At 43.5% G+C, this 21,735-nt stretch overlaps 1 protein-coding gene across 10 annotated transcripts in view; it reads left to right on the top strand.

Annotated features, from left to right (window-relative positions):
- The first annotated feature begins 886 nt into the window (after window positions 1-886).
- Window positions 887-21,735, top strand: part of BCLAF1 (BCL2 associated transcription factor 1) — a 32,581-nt gene continuing 11,732 nt past the window's right edge. For 5 of the 10 annotated variants that reach the window (XR_012902684.2, XM_075924245.2, XM_075924246.2 and 2 more), the window contains exons 1-6: window positions 1,371-1,528; window positions 10,642-10,713; window positions 14,331-14,453; window positions 14,981-15,883; window positions 19,295-19,966; window positions 20,075-20,244. Coding sequence is in view for 8 of the 10 variants with exons in the window: in XM_075924245.2 (XP_075780360.2) it covers window positions 14,350-14,453; window positions 14,981-15,883; window positions 19,295-19,966; window positions 20,075-20,244 (1,849 nt within the window). In the remaining 2 variants the exon portion in view is untranslated. Of the gene's footprint in view, window positions 1,035-1,370; window positions 1,529-4,927; window positions 5,050-10,641; window positions 10,714-14,330; window positions 14,454-14,980; window positions 15,884-19,294; window positions 19,967-20,074; window positions 20,245-21,735 lie in introns of those variants that run through there. The other 5 variants (XR_012902683.2, XM_075924243.2, XM_089777267.1 and 2 more) reach the window with 4 other exon arrangements.

Raw genomic sequence — 21,735 nt, 5'->3', positions numbered from 1 at the left:
TTTGCAATTCAGCCTGTCATGATATGTTATAAAAGCTTCAGAAAGGTAGCCAAGTTAGTCTGTAACTAGAAAAACTTAAAAAACAAATAATCCAGCAGCACCTTAAAGACTAACAAAACATGTAGATGGTATCATGAGCTTTCATGGGTACAACCCACTTCTTCAGATCAATGGAGTATTAAAAGTCCAGGTCCAAAATAAATAGCTGATTGGGAGGAGGGGAAAAATAGTGAATAATGAAAAATAGTGTTCATATCCCAAGAAGCTGATAGAGAAGGTATGATATGATAGGTCGACACTGCTCTTAGTCCTCATAAGGGTTTTGACCATAGACTCTGAGAGTGATACTTCCCTTTTAGCTTTGGAAATGTGAATATATGAAGGAGCCCATCCAACACACAGAATATTCCTTCAATCTGAACAATTCTACTTTTAAGTTTTTCCTGTTTCCTGCTAGTCTAGTGGCTACCCTTCTGAAACTCTACTTCTATGCATCATGAACTTGGATGAGCCCTTGTAAATCCATATAAAACATAACCTGCCTATAAGACCTTTGAGAGAAGACGGAAGATACTTTTTAATATCCCGAGTTAGTGCAGAAAGAAGGCTAGGTGAAGAGAGAAAGCGAGAGAACTTTTTACTGTAGAGAGGAATTAAATATTAAAAGCAAAAAAACCCCTTCAAGTTAGTGTTATTTTATTATGTACTCCCTACTGTAACCTGTGCCTGCATTACCTACATTGCAGGATTATAGTGAACACCCCCACTTTTTGTTGGGGTGGCAGTGCTGGAAGCATTAAGATAAATTCTCTGCTGCTGTCTCTTATCAGATAAGACAGTGAGGTATTGCACCAAAGCCCTATGCGCACGTCTGCTGCAAAAGCTATTGCAGTAAAGCGCTGTTGTTAAGAGACCGTTTTCCTTCCTGCAGAAAAGGATCAGTCGGAGCGAGGGCTGATCCGGGGCTGTGCTCCGCTTTACAGCGAACACCTTTGCATAGCTTCCTGTGCACGGGCGCAACCTTCCGCCTGCAGGTAACCGACTCTGCTAGGGGCTGCAGGGGCCCTTCCCCCTGCGGGTCACGGCGCGGGGGAGGGGATGCTGCAGAAGGGGCCTTCCCCAGCTGTCACTCTCAGCGAGGAGGCGGCGAGGGCACGAGCTGGCGCTATGGAATGCCCGGGCCTGCGGGGCGCCACGCGGGGGTGTGGCCCCTCCCTTTCTGGTCACTCGCTTTCTTAGATCCCGAAGAACAGGGTCGCGGGTGTCATGTGACTGAGTCTACCGTCACCTGACTAACCCGGAAGCACTGGTCGCCATTTTACCTGTGGCAAAGACGCACGCTTCGCCCAAGACCAACATGGGGGGGGGGGGAAAGGGGTGGCTACTGGGTTTGCGACTTTTCCGTTCTTGGAGCGGAAGTGACGTAGGTCTATAGTCTCGCGCAGCAGCAGCCGTCCCTTTCTCTTCTCTATGGTTTCCCCTTCCAGTCCTTTCTCTCACGGCGACGGGAAATGGCCGCCGAGCTGCGGTAAGGGAGCGGCGCAGCGGCAGTGGCCGGGATCGGCTACTCGGGCCACGGAGGGGGGGGGTGGGGTGGCGCAGGGGGCCCTTTCGGTCCCGCCAACGCGCCGGCGGCCTCGCGCAGTTTGTTGCGGGCGGGGTTTGTGGTTAGCGCTTGGTGCGGCCGGGCCGCCGGCGCGAGGCGGGAGAAACCAGGGAAGGCGGAGACCCCCCCCCCCCCCGCCGGGCGCGAGACCCCCCGTGTGTGGCTCTTGCCTCGCGCGCGCTTTGGGCCGCGGGGCTCCGAGAGCGGCGCTGTTCCAGGCGAGCGGGCGGGGCCTGGCGCGCTACGAGCTCTGCCCCCGCCCCGCAGCGGCGGGAAGCGCAGGGGACGGGCCCCACTGGGGGGGGGGGGGGTCTCGGCGGCGTTATCGCCTGTCGGGAGCCGCCTCAGTTCAGCGGCGGCCGCGCCGCGGGCGGGCCAGGTAGCCTGCGGTGCGGGCGCCACTTTCTGTTTCCGCCGTTTTTCTCAGGCTTGGGAAACTGATCCCTTAACCCCGGGTGCCAGCGAGTGCCGGGAGCGCCCGCAGGGTCGCTTGCCTTGTGCTTTGCCTTTGTTCGCTGGGTACCTCTCCCCTGCCTTCCCTCGCTTCCAATGGCGAGGAATTAGGCTCGTGTTTATTAAATGCGCCAGCTGTATTTGTCAAGTCACTACAACTCTGACAGCCGATTGGAGATTTAGAAGCAAACCTTTTAGCCTAACATTTCTTTGAAGGAGTAGTTACTTTCTGCTGCAGGAGGAGAGGAAAACAGGCTTCCTTGGCACTTCATATAGTAGCTATTTTCATGTTCTAAAGCAGTGGTTTTCAACTTGGGATCTGCAGATCACCTAAGATTTCCAAAAGGGGCTGGACTACCATTTGAAAATTTTTAGGGCTCCAGCACATGACAAAAAATGTAAAACAACTGTTTTAAGAGGATAGTAATTTCTCTCTTAAAAAAAAAAAATACGGTCCAGAGAGCCACTAGATCAAAATTATTGTATGTAAAATTTGCTGTTTAAAAAATACCCCTATCGCCATCAAATCTAAATTGTATAGTAGCAGAATTCTTCAAGACATTATGCTTTTGACTCTTTATTGCACATTAAATAAACACAGGCTTTTATCTTTATTTGTACTTGTGTGTACTAATATGTAGTATAGTATATCAGAATAAAGAAATTTTGCTATTATCAACATCTCATCTATTGCAGAAATATTTGTACATTTAATATCCTCCTTTTTTTCTCCAGAGAAATAATTTTTCCAATAGTTCAGGAGAGTATCAGTTTTATTACTTAATTGTCTCAGTTTAATGTCCGTATCCTAGTATTTCTTAGATTGTCTCTATGCTAGGCAGACAAAATATGACAATCATTTTCATTTTCTTCTGGGGGAACTCTGCACCAAAAATTGAAAATTCTGCATACAATAGTTTTGTTCTACATATTTTACTTGTCAGAATAATACAATATAAACACTCTAGTTCTAATTATTTTGGTAATTTATTTCAACATACCTGTCAAAAAATACATTTTTAACCATGCAGAAAAAAATTCAGAACATATTTTTGATAGAGTCCTTACTAGGCATATTAATACATTTAAGATACAATATAGAAATGTATTGCTCTCACCCTGCAGAAGCAATGCAAAAGCTTGGGAGAGTTAAGGGTAATGGAGGAGCTGAGAGAGAGTAGTTATTGTTGGGAAGGAGCCTGGGTGTGAGTGGGGGAAGTATGAAACAGGTTTTTTTGGGGGAAAGGGGATTGTTGGGGAGCCTGTCCCATGCAGATACTGCCTGGTCTGTAGCCTCTCCCATTCAGCCAGGAACATCTGTCCAATTCCCACGTCCTGCAACTCTTTTCTCCTATCCGCTTGTGCCTCTGCATCCCCATGCGTTCCTGTACCCCCTACTCATCCTAAAGTGGCCCTTCCTCCGTCCTCCTATTCTCATGTAGCTCTGCACCCCCACTCCCGGTCAGTCCCTGCTCCAGTCTGGTCCTCCACTAGCCCTTCTGAATCTGTCTGTATGATTCCCCCTCTCTATTAGCCCAGTGTGCCCCACTCTGTCTATCATTCCCCATGTACCAGTGTTTCTCAAAATAGCTGCAGGCCTGCTTTGGAAAAGCTGCTAGTGGATCCGTGCCACTTTGTTTACCTAACAGCTCTGTAGCCACAGAACCTCACCGTTCTCATGGTTCCGGTTTGCCATTTCCACTAGGGATGATTATACAATTAACTGAGCTCATCAACTTCACTCATTTCCCCAACCCCTTGCTGTCTCTGTATCAGAGACTGCAAGGGGTGGGGAGTGGGAGCCGATGCCTGTGAGAGGCAGGCTTAAAAGCTGGCTCTCTACAAGCACTAGATCTGCCTGCCCCTCCACCCCGCACTGCTACCTCTGATAGGGTATGTCTACACTACCACCCTAGTTCGAACTAGGTAGTTCGGATTAGGCTTCCTATTCCGAACTACCGGTACACCTCAGAAGCCTAATCCGAACTACCTACTTCGTGCCGTGTGTAGCCGCAGGCACGGAGTCCGAACTAGCGGACATTTAAAAATGGTGGCGCCCGGCAATATGCAAATGAAGCCTGGGAAATTCAAATCCCAGGCTTCATTTGCAACTCCGGTTGCCTACATTAACCACCCTAGTTCGAACTAGGGTGGTAGTGTAGACATACACATAGAGAGGCAGCAGTGTTGAGGATGGGGGGGAGGGCAGCCTAGAGCAAATACATGCAGGGAGCTGGCTTTCAAGCCTGCTCCCTGTGCGTATTGGTTCTCCTGGACTTGCCTCCCCCCCCAAGCTACCTCCTTAAAAGCTGGCTCTCCCCAGTGCCGCTTGACCCCCTTCTCCTTACCCCCACATTGCTGCCTCTATCAGAGGCAGCAGTGCGGGGGGGACACAGGAAGGGCTGCTGCTAAGCAGCCTCTTTCCGTGGCGGGCCTGAGCGCGCTGTGGACAGAGCAGCCTCCGTCCATGGGGAGCTTGGACTCCCTGCGGACACAGGCTGTTGTTACCCCACACTGCTGCCTCTGTATCAGAGGCAGTGGGGTGGCAGGCAGTCCTTCTGCTTGGAGGGCTGATTTTTTTAAATTGGTTCCCCTCATGAACCAGCTCCCACCTGCTACCCCATGCTGCTGCCTCTGATATAGAGGCAGCAGTGTGGGGCTGCAGGGGGCTCTCTGGGAGCGGGATTGGCAGTGCTCTGCTTGCCAGCTCTGTCCCCTGGGGACTATTGAATAGTTATGTAACTGATAAGATTTCATGTGGTTACAAAACTGTTCTGTTACACGATATGTAGTATCCCAGTTTCCAGCCACGGGGATCCATGGGAAGGGGTGGCCTGGGCCACACCATATCCTATTCTCTGTAACCAGGTTCTGCAGGAATATTGCTGTAGAAAAAAGCAGCCTCGGCTTTCTTCTGATCTCCTACTGATTGGTACAGTGAGCCACTTCCACTGTTCTGATGCCACAATGGTCCTTAGTTGGCAAAAGAGGTAATTTCAGCTCTATTCTGGCATAATGTATTGTCTGTGAAGGGATTGTCTGAACTAGGGATGTTAACTATCATGTTTACATAAAAACATGTTACTGCTTGAATCACATGTTTACATGTGGGTAGGGAGAAGGTGGGAGCCAGTACTCTTGGGAAACAAGCTTTTAAACTGGCTCTCTGCAAGTATTGGCTCCCTCCCGCCCCTTATAGAAACAGCAGCATGGGGACAGGTGGCTCCGCAGGAACACACACATGCAGGGAGCTGGCTTGAAAGACAGCTTCCTGCATGTACTGGCTCCATGGGATCCAGTGCTTGTCGGGAACCTGCTTTTAAGTTGGCTCCCCCCAGAACTGATTCTTGCCTCTCCCCTCCCCTTGCTGCCCCTGATAGAGGGGGTACGTGTAGTCGTTAGGATTAATTGAGAAGCCCAGGCTTATTGGGTAATCAATTAAACCTCCATACACTAACATCCCTCATCTGAATGTAATATGTGCATTAAGGTTGTTAAAATGTGATTATCTGGCTAATTGTGTAGTTGATACAATTTGTATCGACTATACGATTAGTCAGTAAGCCCTGCTGTGTGGAACCTCAGTGGAGGTAGCTCCAGGAGTTGGCTCTAGAGCCACCCACACTACTGCTCTGCATTTTAAATGTAGTAAGAACCGCTGGGCTCTTACTTCACTTAAAATGAAGAGGCTCAATGATCAGTGCAAGCCAGGATTGCTTGGTCCTCGTTCGCGCTCAGTCCAGCAGCCCCTGTTCGCGGCGGCCAGGGCTGGCCATGGACAGGGGCTGCTGCCCTGGCTGCTTTGTGGCAACAGCTCCTGTCTGCGGGGAACCCAGCTTACTGCGGGGATCCCTGTGGACAGGGCTGCTTCCCAGCAGCATCGCTTATCCCCACCCCCTGCTGCCTCTGATAGAGGCCAAGGGTGGGAGGCGGCACCCTGGAGACAGTGCTGCTGGGGGGAACCGGCTTCTAAGCTGCCTCCCCGCAGTGCTGGCTCCTGTCTCCTCTCTGAGAGGCAGTACTATGGACCCCTTGCTCACCCCATGATCCCTGCCACATGTTTGCTTTTGAAATGTGCAAGAGCCCTAAAGGGCTCTTGTACATTTCAAAATTAGAAGTTCCAGGAATGGGAACCTGTGTCAGCGGGGACTGAAGCAGTCCTCTCTCATGCTGTTTTCCCACTGTGCCTCTGCCTCTCCTGTCCCCTGCGGAGAAGGTGCTGGGGGGGAACCGCTTAAAGCCGGTTACCCCCAGCACAAGCACCTGATCCTCCCCCCACCTTGATGCCTCTCTTTGATAGAGGCAGCAAGAGCTGGGGAGCAACTAGCCAAGTGGATACTCGACTGTCCTATAAGCATTTGCTTATCGGATAATCGACCAGTCGCTAACATCCCTAATGTGCATACAAGAAATCTCAATGTTGAAAAATTTGAAAACATATGCAAAATTGCAAATTGAGGTTCAATATTTGTTCATTGAGAAAGTAGTACACGTGTTATCCTCAAATGTTTTCAATTTATTTTGTATCCAAAAGAACAAATAGATGTGCCCCAGTAAATCAAACAACTTAACTTCCCTGTTTTTTAAACACACATTCCCAAGTTAATCCGGGCAAACTTTGTATCATATATTAATAGAAATTTGTGCTACTGTTGCGTACATTAATTTGTTCATTGTAAAGAGTATTTCAAAATTATATAGATTATTCCAGTTTGTTTCTAAATGCTTCATATAAGTATGTGATGTAGAAGAGAAGGGAAATGCAGGAGTTTTCTTGCATTTATAGGGTAAAAATAATGAATAGAGACTGTAAAACAGTAGTGTCCATAAAACTATATGTACTGCCAATGAAAAATCATGTTGAGGAAAAGTTGACTGGGAGAGGGGGCTGGAGAGGCATTTTTTTATAGTAAATTTTGCTTCCTTGTACAGAAATGCTAGCTAATTTAATACAACTTTGAAAAGGAAAATATTCTTTTTTTTTTGTAGTCTTACATTAATGAAAATAGAATTGGTGATTCAAGGCAAGGATGTTAAGAGGCAGGTAACTGGATAATTATGCAGTCGATACAAATTGTATCAACTACATGGTTATTCGATAAGGGAAGGCACTCAGAAGGAGCTACTCCTGCTGTGGCTCTGCAATTTAAATGTAGTAAGAGCCAGGCGCACAGCAGCCTGGCTCCTACCACATTTAAACTGCAGAGCCGCAGAGGGGGTAGCTCCTGGACCCAGCGTGTTCCAGGACTGGGCTTGCTCGATCCCTGTTCGTACGGGGTCCAGCAGCTTCTGTCCGTGGGTGATCCCATTGGGGAGCTGGGAGCCCCATGGACAGCGGCTGCTTTGCCGCAGCAGCCCCTGTCTGCAGGGGGTCCCAGCGGAGAGTTGGGACCCCCCACTGACCAGGGGCTGCTGCTGGAGCAGCCTCCCTGCTCACTTCCTCCTCCCGATCCCTTCCCCTGCTGCTACCCCTGATAAGAGGCACAACGGAGATGGTTTTGGGGGAAACCAGCTTTTAAGCTGGCTCCCCCCACTGCCGGCTTCTGCTCCCCCCTTTTCCCTTGTTGCCTCTGACAGAGGTGGGGGGAGGGGAAATGCGAGTAGTTGACTCAACTATCCAATAAACCTAGGCTTATTGGGTAGTCAACTAATCGACTATTCTTATATTCCTAATCCAAGATATGTAAGGTCATATCTTTTATTCGACTCACTTCTGTTAATGAGCCTCTCTGTCAGAACAGAAGATTATCTCACCTGGCCTCTCTAATGTCTATATTGCATTCTTCTTTCAAGAGAGGAATGTAAATACAGACAAACGAAATTGCAAATGGAGAGCAGATTTGAATATCCTATTTCGAAAAAAGAAATGCTGTCTAAGCGTGGTTATTTCGAAAGAAAACCCTTCTTTCGAAATAACCCTTACTCCTTTAAAATGAGGTTTAAGAGTTATTTCTTTCTAAATAATCTCGTCTAGACAGCGTTTTTTTTAAATAGAGTATTTCGAAATAGCGGCTGGATGTGATTATGCAAGTGAAGCACAAGAAATTCAAATCTGCGCTTCATTTGCAATTTCGTTTGTCTGCATTTGCACTCCTCTCTCCGAAGAGGAATGCAGTGTAGATATAGCCTGATATCCTAGGACCAACATGGCTACTACAACACTGCAATCAACAGTACATGAATTACCATAACTCTTGCTATCAAATTAGTTTAAATATGATTTTAACTTGCAAAATCTCCTTGGGACTTTAAAATAACAATTAGCGAAGGGCCAGAGTCCTCCTACAATGCTGAAATTTCTCTTTCTGTAAATTGGGGTGTGTGGGGAAGGAAGTATAAAGATTCAGGTAACAGTTTTTTTGTTAGTAGACAGGAATAATTTTCCTAAATATTTTTTTCAAAAATTTCTGTACATTATCTTTAAAACGGTGACAAAGATATGTTTTGTTAACATTGGTGACACAACTATGAACAGGCAGGCAGAGTTGGGCATGTGGGATCATAACCATTTCAGCTTATCCTTTTCCTTTTTCATGGATCTTTTAAACATAGGTGTTAATGATAGTGGGAATGACTAAGCTCCTGAGATCCCTTGTTGTTTGTACTTTCTGAAAACATCATGATGGGCGTATCTGCTTGATTCTGGTGGATGATTAGCACTCAATGAGTATGCAGTTGGAGGTCTCAAGGTTCCTCCTGTTATATGCTGTGAGGAAACTTGTCTTCCTAACTCATCTCGTCCTCTGTTTTGCAGCCGCTATTTTTTTTTAAACTATCTCAGTGGTGGTCTTTCTTTGGTGAGCAATGGACTAACCATTTTTTTAGAGTATTAAACATGAAGATGTTTTTTCTTACAAAATAGTTTCTTTCATGTACAATTCTGAGGCTCACATTGCCTGTGCTACGTAGAGTAGCAGTATCATGAAACTATACCAAGCAGGCAACACTATCATGCAACTAAAACTGTTCTATTTGCTGCTACAATTCAGAATCTTGTGAGCAGGTGTTTGAAACTGACAAATTTCTGTACCATTCTGCTGCTGTTAGAGTTGCAGGCAAACATGGAGGTGCAGTGGTTGACAAAGAAGGAGGGGTCCTGAATTGTAGGCTGAGAGGATTTAGTATAGAACCGTGGTCACCAACCAGTAGATCACGATCTACCGGTAGATCTCTGAGGCTCTAAGAGTAGCTCTTGAGCCCTTTCTGAACTGTGCGCCTGCGCAATACATTTACATTAGATTTCCTCATTTGAGGAGCAGCTACTCACTGAGCAACAGCACAGGTGAGGAGCTGTGAGGAATGGTGGGAATTTTTTTTTTAAGTAGCAGTATAAGGATTGGGGATAGCAAGTGATGGAAAAGAGGAGAATAGAGAGGGCGGGGCTTCAAGGAAGGGGCGGGGCGGTAGATCTTGGCTTGGTCTGTCATTTAAAAAGTGATCTTGGGTGTAAAAAGGTTGGAGATCACTGGTATAGAAATCCAAGGTATTTTATGCTTACAGTTTTCCAAAGAAGCTAGATACCTGTGAAGGTTAGAAATGTTACTCTTCTAAAGGCTTTGGCTGTACATGGTTTTAGTAGTAATTTGACTCTTTTGCAAGAAGCATCTAGTTAATTTTGGGAAACAGCTGTACCTGAACAGGCCCATGTGTAGACACTATTAAAATGCTTTTACCCCAAATTATTAAATAATGTTGGGATGCAGAAGTATTTATGCACTGATCCTACTTATCACTAAAGTTCTGTGGAAAGGTGTCTATTAATTCAGTGGGGGTAGGAGTGAGCCCTTAATTTACATATGGCTGTGAGGTGCTCAGATACTTTGATTCTTTGGGCTGTAAAAATATCTAGTTCATTAACTTTGATACACCAGATATTAAATGTGGTATACTAAAATATGATTCTGTTTAAGGATGTAAGCAATAAGTCAACTATCCAATAAACATATGCTGATTCTAGGGGGAGCCGGCTTAAAAGCTGGTTCTCCCCAGCACCGTCTTGATGGGGGGAGAGGTGTGGGGGCAGGACACAGCAGGGAACTGGTGGCACTTCTGCCTTCAAAAGGTAGCAAGAGCTGGGGGTGGAGGATGGGGGGGGGGGTCTTGCTCCATTTCAAAGGCGGAGGTGCCCTATCAACTAATTGTATAGTCAATGCAAATTCCATCAACTAGTCCATTAGTTGATTAATCTAAATGTAACATTCCTAATTGTTTCTCCAAACCCAAATCTTTTGTGTAGAACTTCTCTGCAGTTGACTTTTTGTCAGTGCTGAGTTCTGGTGCAGTGGTATCCTGATGTGCTGTTTGACATTCTGATTCCTTGTATATTTAAAAAAAAGAGAAAATTTCTTATACAATGAAACATGGTGACTAGCAAAAGTTGATTAATTACTGTCCATATTTTATGCTGCCATAAGACTGCAAAAGAAACGCTTCTGAGGAAAATTTTAGAGATTTAAGTTACAGATGTAAAATCCCATTTTATTGGCTAACAGGTTAAACACATTGTTTAACTGATTTAAAAGGAGGGCTGAGCGGAGCACCTGAATATGCATAACATTCACAATAATTTTTATGTTTTACAGAGATTAATATTTCTGAGAACACATTTAGAGAATTTTAAAATCACTTCAGTGATTAACATCTAGAAGCCTAAGGTAAGATTAACGCTTGATTTATTTCTGATACTTTTGTATTTCTAGTCCAGCAAACTTCTCAGAAGGGGCTTTCACTGCAATGAACAACAATTACTATCTGAGCTGGGAATGGGGGATAGGTGGTGTGGGGGAGGGGGGAAGAAGCTCCAAACCTTGAGTTTCAGTACCTCAGGTGGATGTGTCAAGCTGAAGCACAAAGGTTTCAGCCCCAGGCAAGGAACCTGTAACCTGAGCATTGCTATCCAGGATTAAAGCCATGGGGTTTTGGCTTTGACCTCAGGTGGTGGAGCTTGGGCTTTGTCCTCTGGGCCCCAGCAAGTCTAACACCAGCCTGGTCATGATCCACTTTGGCGTCTCGATCCACATTTTGAGAACTTCTATTCTAGTCTGATCTGAACTTTGTTATTTAAAACATGTACATTGAATGGATTATTTTCATTTTTAAGGATGCAGTCATGAATTCCAGTTTTGAATATCTCTTATTAGTCTGTCTGAAAAAAATTAATTTGGCTTGAAATTGCCAGGTTTATTGAGAAAGGTAGATCTTTTTGTAAACTGAAGAAAATTAGTAAAGTTGGTCATTAAATTTGCTACTTTCCACATAGCCTATATAAGAATTTTCAGTGAGATTTAACTATAGTTGAAGAAAACTGGTTTCAGTTAAACAATGTGTTTTTAAAAAAACTGTTAGCATTTGACTGTCTATTCTACAAGAGCTACAGTGGCATAACTGCTATGCTGTAACAATGGTGTTGCAGTGCAGACACTTCCTATTGGACCTACCATGGTATGAATAGTTTGATTGTAGATGGCTGGCGGTAGCATAGAGAGACCATACGGAAGTTACATTTCATCTGTGTAAACAAGTTTTCCTTAAACTCAAGTAATAGAGGATTCCCTTTTTTGGAGTTAAAAGACTAAGGGTCTGGCTTTTGTAAGTCTTGTTTTATCTTGTTCCATACACAAGCTTTTTTTTTTTTTTTTTTTTTTTTTTTTTTTTTTTTTTTGGTAGCCTAGGATTTATTTCAGAATGGCAAGTGCATGTTTTTCTGCAAATTACAAAGACAACTCTCAACTTGTGTTTAAATTACTAAGTTATCCTGAATGTAGAGCCACTTATTAGCAGTTCTGTATTTTAATAGATCCATTATAGCCTTATGTTCACTCACCGTGTAATTTAAAAAAAAAATCATGTATGTCTTGAACATTGTTATGGATGCTTTTTGAAAGTATAGGACGAACCCCTCTGGTCTAGCAACATCCATAATCTGGCATGATTTTAGTTAGCTGGATGTCCCCCTTAACTTTCCTGCAGTGTCATAAAGTTTGTTTACAGCCAGAGGTCCTGACTCTGTTTTCATTGCTGTTACTTAGCTCTACTATACCCCTAAATGTTTTGTAAGAGCCTAGTGAGCAGTAGAAGTGTTGGTAGTGCTGCTAGACAATGTTTAACTTCCATGGTTTGGCAAATTTTCTGTTTTGGCATTAGGGGTGTTAACGGTTACCTGGGAAACAGATTAACTAATATGTGACAGCTTATCGGTTAATGCTCTCAGTTAACTGCACCGGTTCCTCTCCCCCTTCTCCCCCCCATGCCCTACATTTAAAACTCTGAGCAGCTGGCTCAGTCCCAGCCCGCCAGTGAGTTTTAAATTAAGAGCATGCAGGGGAGCTGCCCGCAGACTAGGGATGTTAAGGACTAGTCAACTATCTGACGAGAAGCATTTGCTTATCGGATAGTTAGTCAACTAATGGATTCTCTCTCTTCCCGCCCTCCCAGTGCCTCTGAGATAGAGGCACCAAAGCGGAGGGGGGGGCGGAGCTGTGCGGCAGCTGCCCCTTTGAAACACTACTTCCACATTTCAAAGGGGCAGCTGTGGAGCCTGGGGTCATCTGGGGACTCCTCAGCTGATCCTGGACTCCGCATGGCATTTCCCCAGAACCTGGAGTCAGCCAGGGACTCCCCAGCTGACCCCAGGTTCTGGGGAAGTGTTGCACGGAACCTGGGCTCCATGGCTTTGAAATGCACAAGATTGCCCCGCTGGGGATTCTTGTACATTTCAAAGCAGGCACCTACGGGCAGCCTGTAGTCGGCGGGACTTCCCGCTGGCCTTGGGCTGTACATGGAGTTCCGCATTCCTCCTTTGAAATGTACAATAGCTCTAGCCGGGGCTCTTGTGCATTTCAAAGGAGGAATGCAGAAATGCCTATCCAGTAGTTGATGGAAATTCCATTGACTACTCGACTTGTCAGTTAACCACATTTTAACATCCCTACCGCAGGCAGAAGCTGCTCCATGGGATACCAGAGTAGACTCTGTCCAGGGGGAGCGCAGGCCCCCTACACACAGGGGCTGCTGCTGCCCCACAGTGCTGCCTCTGTATCAGCTGGGATGATAGCCAGGAGCTGATCTGTGTGGGGCACTGATTTTTAAACTGATCTGGAGAGACCTGTATGTCTTGCATGCATCGCCTATTTTTGGGCTTCCAGCAGTCAGTAATATTTTTAAAGTCAGTCCCTGCCTGTGGAATATCCAAATCCACTGGGGGCAAGGGCTGCTCCCAGCCCCCACTGGTTAACCACCCTAGTCTGAGCAGTCTATGTAAAGGAAAATCTTTGGGTTTTCCTCTGCTGCTCTCCTAGTTGATGAATAGATCAGAATAGTCTGGGAAAGTTTGAATTGCCATGGTCTAGCTGTATTGGCAGGGCTTCATGCTATAATTATAAAATGGGTAAGTCTGTGGTGTCCAGCATGCCAGACCCTAGGCCAGGCATGTCCAAAGTCCGGCCCGCGGGCCAATTGCGGCCCGTGTTCCGGTTTAATACGGCCCCCCCCAGGTAATTTGGCAATATATATCTTTTATGGCCCCCAACGAATCCATATGTATTGAGATGAATACATTGTAAAATCTCAGTTAATATCAGTTGGTCTAAATCAGTTATAAATATATTTGGACACAACATGTATACTTGGTGTTATGTTCCTGTTCATATTTTTTTAACTTAAAAGTTGACAGACATCCTTTATTACCAATAATATGTAATGTACTTTACAATGTTCCTGACATATATTTCAGCTTCCTGGATTTTTTTTCATCTGGCCTTCAGATATGAAAGGCAGAGTGATTTAACACCTGTTTAGATTTGTCATCCATGTGACGAAATGAAAAGTATGCCGTTTGCAATAAACTTTGCATAAAATAGTTAATTTGCATTTAATTTTAATGGTTCAAAGAATGTCAGGCAAAATGGTCGGCCCTCACGCATGTTCACTTCATCAAATCTGGCCCTCGTTGAAAAAAGTTTGGACACCCCTGCCCTAGGCATATGTGGCTATTTGGCCAGTTGAGTGTGGCTAGTTTGCTACAGCAGTAGCCACTGTCGTGACTATTGCTTCAGAACTGGTTGAACGCCTCAGAGGTAAGCCATATTTTTTTCACCATCAGTAACGTAAACAATTGGGATAGTCTAGTCAGTCTTGGATGCAATCTTTTTCCCTCCACAAAGTGTTGAACTGTGATATTTTACTTTTATACCATTAAAATTAGGCCTGCCAATTAATCAGTTATCTTAATGTTATCCCTTTGACTTTTTTCACTATTCTTTCATTCCATTAGAAATAATCCTCTGAAGAAAATGGGTCGATCGAATTCTAGATCTCATTCTTCAAGATCCAAGTCCAGATCTCAGTCCAGTTCTCGGTCAAGGTCCAGATCACATTCTCGAAAAAAGAGATACAGGTAAATTGATGGTTCTTTGGGCTAATTTGATTTAATATTGTGGTGTTTTTAGATGCTCTTTTATTTAATACTTCCTCCACTTACATTGTGGTCTTCAGCAGAAGTGAATTTGGGACCTTAGTTTATCTAATTTGAATTCAGCTTAAACTTAGTTCCATTTTAGTACTGTTGCTGTAATCATTTAGTGCCTCACATATTTTACCCTTATACTTCTTCATGGTGAAGGACAAGAATACTGATTAATGCTTCCTAATTTTTTTTTCTTGAAATGGTATTTCATTTAATCCCTTACTGGAGGCTTATTGTTAGATCTCCGATATAGCTTTTCAAATCACAAGTTTACTTGCATTACTGACTTAACTTGCAGATTGATGCTGCAAATTAACATAGCCAATAAAGATGAATTGTAGAATTAATTTATTTTTAGTGTAGTGCCAACAAATAGTATTATATCAGGGTGTTAGTATATTTATTTATCTTAAAGGATTTTTGAATGGTCACGTACTAAATTTTTCTTTTAACTTTAGTTCTAGGTCTCGGTCCAGGACATATTCACGATCTCGTAGTAGAGATCGTGTTTATTCAAGAGATTATCGCAGAGATTACAGAAATAATAGAGGAATGAGACGTCCCTATGGTTATAGAGGAAGAGGTAGAGGGTATTATCAAGGAGGAGGTGGTAGATACCATCGTGGAGGTTACAGACCAGTCTGGAATAGAAGACACTCCCGAAGCCCTAGGCGGGGTCGTTCACGTTCCAGAAGTCCAAAGCGAAGGTCTGTGTCTTCTCAGAGATCCAGGAGCAGGTCTCGTCGATCTTACAGATCTTCCCGGTCTCCAAGGTCCTCTTCATCTCGTTCTTCGTCCCCATACAGCAAATCGCCTGTCTCTTCCAAAAGACGCGGGTCTCTGGAAAAGCAGGCTAAGAAAACTGAGGGGGCTCCTCTGCAAGATAGCCCTTTAAAAAGTAAATCCCAAGATGAACAGAAAGATACATTTGAACATGACCCATCTGAGTCCCTTGATGACTTCAATAAATCATCAGCAGCTTCTGGTGACATTTGGCCCGGCCTTTCAGCATATGATAACAGTCCAAGGTCACCCCATAGTCCTTCTATTGCTTCCCCACCTAGTCAGAGTTCGTCTTGCTCTGATGCGCCCTTACTCAGCACAGTCCACTCAGCTAAAAATACACCTCAGCATTCACATTCCATTCAACATAGCCCTGAGAGGTCTGGCTCTGGTTCTGTTGGAAATGGTTCCAGTCGCTACAGTCCTTCTCAGAATAGCCCATTGCACATCCCTTCAAGGAGAAGCCCTGGAAAGACAATCCCTTCACAGAGTGCTCCACGTGAGGAGGCTCGAATGCGCATATTCTATCCTGAAGCTGGGGAACAGGAAACTGCAAAGGGTGGAAAGTTTCTAAAAAGGTAAGAATTATTATCTGTTCAAGTAGTGTAGAATCTTAAAATGTCCCTGCTCCATTTGTTGAACTTCATTTAATTTACCTAGAAGCCTCTGAACTGCAGCATGAAACAGCCTTGATTGCTTACTAATTTCAGCCCAGCTGTGATTAAGCTTAATACATGAAGAGCTTTACTTTAAATCAAGGGTGGGGAACCCAAGGTCTGGAGGCTGGATGCAGCCCCTGACTTGCCTGGATCCTTCCCCCCACAGAGCTGGAGCACTCAAAATCTACTAGGCTGAGCTCCACAAGCCACTGGATCTGGCCTGTGGAGGTAGTGGGGAGCCCCAGGCAGACTCCCCTGCATGTCTCTCAGAAACATGTCTGCGGGGCACTTTCTCTTTGAGTCTGGAGGGGCGGGGGGGGAAGAGTCGATGTGGCTCTTGCCCTCAGCAAAATCCCATTGGCCAGTTTCTGGACAGACACTGACCAATGGGAGCTGCCTGTTTGAAAAATAGGAAGCCACAAAGTACAACCCTCTTGCTCACTCACTCAAGCACATGGCCAAGCAGGCAGAAACATTTTAAGGTCTGCAAGCCTTTAGCTCTGGATGCAGGCAGGTTGGTAAGTCTCCTGGCAAGAACCTGCCTGTGGCATCTCAGCTCCTCCCTTTCCCAACTTTCTGCCCCACACACCTGCCCCGCTACTCCACATGCCCCCTTTCAGATCTAGTACCCCAATCTCCTGCCTGAGATCACAATCCCCTCCTACTATAGGTCACATCTCAAAACCCTGTACCCCAATCCCCTGCCATAAGTCACAACTACCTCCTTCGCTGAAACTCCCTCCCAGACTCCATTCTCCCTCCTGCGCCCCAGTCCTTTACCCCAAGCTCCCTTCTGTACCCAACCTCCATCCCAGACCCTGCACCTCCTCCAGTAATACCATGGAAGAGCCTTTGGCCTTGACCATTTTTCAAAATCTTGGAAGTGTAGCCCCCTGTCAAATATTATAACCCACCCCTGCCCTAGGCTCTGGTGTCAAGGGGAATGTGGGGAGTGTCTTGTCAGTGAGGGTTTTTCCCCCTTCATTTGTGTGTGGCCCCCAATTGATTTTTTTTTTTTTTTCCCCCATGGATCAGTGGCTCCGACCTCAAAATGGTTCCCAACCCCTGGTTTAAATTCTTGGCCTAACTGTATCCTTAACAGTTGGTTGGTCCTTCCTTTTCAGGATAGTTTATGCTTTATGCACTATCTATAATGGATTTATAAGAAAAAAATTAAATGTGAAGGGTGTAGTGTCTTCTGATTTGATTTTTTTTATTTGCTAAAAAAAAAAAATCTGTTCCAACGGACCTACCATAATTCATACAGTAAACTATCCTCTCAATCTCCCTTCCAGAAAATGGTCTGTGTATGAGTTATGAGGTGCCCAAATCTTGGACTTATATGTTGAATTTAACTATGTACATGGAGAAAGGACTATGTTAAAACATAATATATTTACCAGCTGATTTCAGCTTCTTATGCATATTTTTATAAAGTTAACATCTGAGATTCTTTTGATTATCAAATTTTCAGTTTCAGAATTAGAACTCTGAATACAGCTGCAGAAATCTTACTGAAAATGGACTGTTAACTTTGCTTAATTTTTCAATCCATTTTTATAAGAAATCAGACAATTTGGATTCTAGCCATGCTGTTTATGAAACGGAAATGAAATTGTTCAGTCACTGAATTGCTATTTATAAACTTACTTACAAAGGCACCAGGATTCAGACTTTTCCCTAAGCAAATACATTGCTATCAGTGAATATATTGGAAGCTACTGGTAGGAATACTGTGTTGAGAGGGTTGATGTGGAATGAAATAAGTAGAGCCCATGAAATTGTAGATACCCATAATTTTTGTAGTTATGAATGCAGATAGAAATTTTGTGTCTAGAAACCTGAAAATATCTGCTTTATATCTGGGGGCATCTGCAGATGTCATTGCGGATATCTGTGGCTCATTTTGCAAATGCTGATGTGCAGGGCTTGACAAATTAGTCAATCTACTCGCCCGGGGCGAGTAGATTTTAAACTGGCATGGCGCTGCAGCACGATCAGCGCATGCGCAGCGTGCCAAACTGCGTGGCTGGCAAGTGGGGATCGCCGCCGCTTGTCAAGCTCTGCTCATGTGGATACAAATTTTGTATCTGCGCAGGGCTCTAGAAATAAGCATTAACTTTTAAAATGCATTCAGCCATGCTCAAGATTTTAGGGTAAATCTATATTTACGTTGTTACAATGGTATGGCTTTAATGCATCGTTGTAGACACTGCCTATGCCAAAAGAAGGAGTTCTCTTGTTGGCAAAGATAATACAATTCCTTGAGGCTATGTCTACACTGAAAACATTACAGTGGCAGTCCTACAGTTGCACCATTGTAGCATTTTAAGTGTGGACACTACTTACGTTGCCAGAAGGAGGTTCTCCTGTTGTTGTAGGTCATTGTTTTTCAAACTGCTCCACGGAGCCCTAGGGCTCCGCAGGACATCTCCAGGGGGCTCCGTAAGGTTGACAAACTGGAAACATCGATAGGTACAACACATACAATCAGTGGACCGCTGGGGCTCCGCATAAACTTTTACGCATGCAAAGGGCTCCGGAGCCCAAAAAGTTTGAGAACCGCTGTTGTAGGTAATCCACCTCTTCATGAGGTGGTAGATAGATTGATAGAAGAAGAATTGTATTGACCTTGCACTGTCGTCATCACGGGTTAAGTGAGCCTAGCTATGTGTCTCAGGTTGTAGATTTTTCACAATCATGAGAGATGTAGCTATGTCAGTGTAAGATCTCCGTTTACACCAGCCTTTAGGCAGAGTAATTAAAAGCCAGTTTACATAATTGTTCACAATATTCCTGAAGTCTTACAGTGACTAATGACCTTCTGCCAGTTTAGAATTATGGATCTCTCTGTTAAAACCCATTTTTAAAATTGTGCTGTGCTTGTAATTTTTTTTAAATGGTACCCTTACTTTTAATGAAAGAATTGTCCCTGAAATGTCAGGGTTCAACAGTAAACTGGAAACTGAAATGCCAAACTTCCTTTGGTTCCCCTACAGATAAAACGATAGGCATCAAATTGTAGGCATTAAGCGGGGCATCAAATTATACTGCCCCAAGCTACTATTTTTTAAAATTCCTACAGCAGTTAGTGTGTTGGAGTTTATGTAGAAAGGGATTCTTTTCTTACATCCACAGCCACTTATGTGCTAATGGTTGAAAAATATGTAACAATAATGCTGTGCAAAAATGTATATTCAGTTGAACTATTCAGTGGAATTTGTTTTCGTGTTGGTGAATCTGTGATATTAAAGTAACTCAGAAGTGAAATGCAAATGAACTGGAATGAATGCAGTCCAGAGTTACCATCCTCTCCTTTGCTATCCACAGGTACACAGATGAAGAGTCTAGAGTATACCTGCTTGATAGGGGTAATACCAGGGAGAAAGAGGCCCAGAAGGAGAGAGGATCAGAAAAAGGGAGGACAGAGGGAGAAAGGGAATGGGAGGATCAGGAAGCTTTAGATTATTTCATTGATAAAGAGGCTGGGAAACAAAAGTTTAGTGACTCTGAAGGGGAGGAGACAGAGGAGACAGAGGATTATGGACAGTTCAGAAAATCTGTCCTGGCAGATCAGGGTAAAAATTTTGCTACTGCATCTCATCGGAATGCTGAGGAGGAAGGAACCAAATACAAATCTAAAATTTCAATGAAGGGCAATAGAGAGAGTGATGGATTTAGAGAAGACAAGAGTTATAAACTTAAAGAGACTGGCTATGTAGTGGAAAGGCCTAGTACAACAAAAGATAAGCACAAGGAAGACGACAAAAGTTCTGAGAGAATAATGGTGAAGAAAGAAACTCAGTCACCTGAGCAGGTAAAGTCTGAAAAGCTCAAAGAACTCTTTGATTACAGTCCCCCTCTACACAAGAATCTGGATGCGAGAGAAAAATCCACCTTTCGAGAGGAGAGCCCACTTAGGATCAAAATGATAGCCAGTGACTCCCATCGTCCGGAAGTTAAGCTCAAAATGGCACCGGTGCCTCTTGATGATTCCAATAGGTAAATTATCCCAGTTTGTAGTACACTTCCTCACCCACATAGTTTGCCTAGACATTATTTAAACCACTGGTTTCTATTTGTTTTTTTGTTGTTGTTGATGCATTTTAGACCTGCTTCCTTGACTAAAGACAGGCTGCTTGCTAGTACGCTTGTCCATTCTGTCAAGAAGGAGCAAGAATTCCGATCCATCTTTGACCACATTAAGTTGACACAGGCCAGCAAAAGCACGTCAGAGTCATTTATTCAGCACATTGTGTCTTTGGTTCATCATGTCAAAGGTATGTGCTCGGTTTATTACATCAAATACCAGGGTCAGTATTTAGAAAAATGGCCAATTACAGTTAAACCTGCGTAATATCCCTAGGTAAAGAAATAACCGAATTCTCTGCTTCTTCATACTGATTTATTCATACTTTCTTTGGAGAAGAGCTCATTGTAAAATAACCCCAAAATGACTACACTGCTCATCCCAGAAAACTATAGCAGTAATACCTATTTGGAATAGTGATAGAGATGTAGCTGTGTTAGTCTGGGGTAGCTGAAGCAAAATGCAGGACAATGTAGCACTTTAAAGACTAACAAGATGGTTTATTAGATGATGAGCTTTCGTGCTATAGTTTTGATCTGAGGAAGTGGGTCTGGCCCACGAAAGCTCATCATCTAATAAACCATCTTGTTAGTCTTTAAAGTGCTACATTGTCCTGCTTTTTGCTTTACCTAATTGGTATATTTTGAATAAACTGTGTTATGCAATTGAATAAATCATTGACAATTTGTGAATTTTTGCAGTCAAGTTTAAACATTCTATGTTTAAAAGCTGTATATTGGCCAATGTTTAGATTTCTTTGAGTTTACTAATTCTCATGTTTAGTGACTAATTTTTGTTGCTGGCAAATTATTCTATATAATGTGACAATATTGTAGAATCCTGTGATTGTGACACTTGGTGTCCCTCATATGGAAATAGTTTTTATTCTATTCATACTTTAAAAAATATGCAAAATAAATATACAAAAATAAAGCTAATGAAATTTCATCATGTTTTCTTTCTTTTTGGCAACTTGTATGCGACACTGGAGCATAGAATTTCATACTTAGTTACTTGGTGCTGTCTTAAGTTCATCCATTTTAAGTGGATTATATACTAATTCTTCTCTGAGCAACAGTTATTACCATTCATTATCATTAGGCTAAATCAGTTCCTTGGGAAACATTCCAGTAAAGTGGGATGATTACCTGTTTTTCAATTAAGTATAAAATACTCCATAGTCTCATTAGTCAGACATATTATTGTCTGAATACAGTACTTTTGTCTAATGTGTGAGGACATTTACAACGTTTCTGAAATATACCAACTTTTTTTATTAGCAAAGCATTTCTTATTTGTTGCCAAGCATACATCATCTTCATCTCTCTTAGTTCATTAAGACAAAAGAGCTTGGTGATGAAAATTATTGCTGTTTCACAACAGAAGAGGGAATCATGTTTTTTAATTTTCCTAGAATAAGAACAGTCTGATCAGATGGCCAATTTTCATTTAACCATAATTATGCATTCATTATTAAGATACTTTAGATGTGCTAATTTGGTGTGCTGAACATCCAAAGAGTTCTACATATACTAAATAGCCAGAAGGATCAAGGCTTAGTAATTTTCTGAAATTTGAGTGGGGTTGCAAAATGAGTATTTTTGCAAAGAGGATTTGTAGAGCAGTTATAAAGGTTGTTTAATAAAATAGCAACTTTACTAAATAACTATTTCACCACATA

Source organism: Pelodiscus sinensis, chromosome 3, assembly GCF_052426305.1.
Source record: "Pelodiscus sinensis isolate ZL-2025 chromosome 3, ASM5242630v1, whole genome shotgun sequence".
Taxonomy (NCBI): Eukaryota; Metazoa; Chordata; order Testudines; family Trionychidae; genus Pelodiscus; species Pelodiscus sinensis.
The sequence above is the reverse complement of the archived record's forward strand: the minus strand, read 5'-3'. Positions and strand labels throughout refer to the sequence as shown.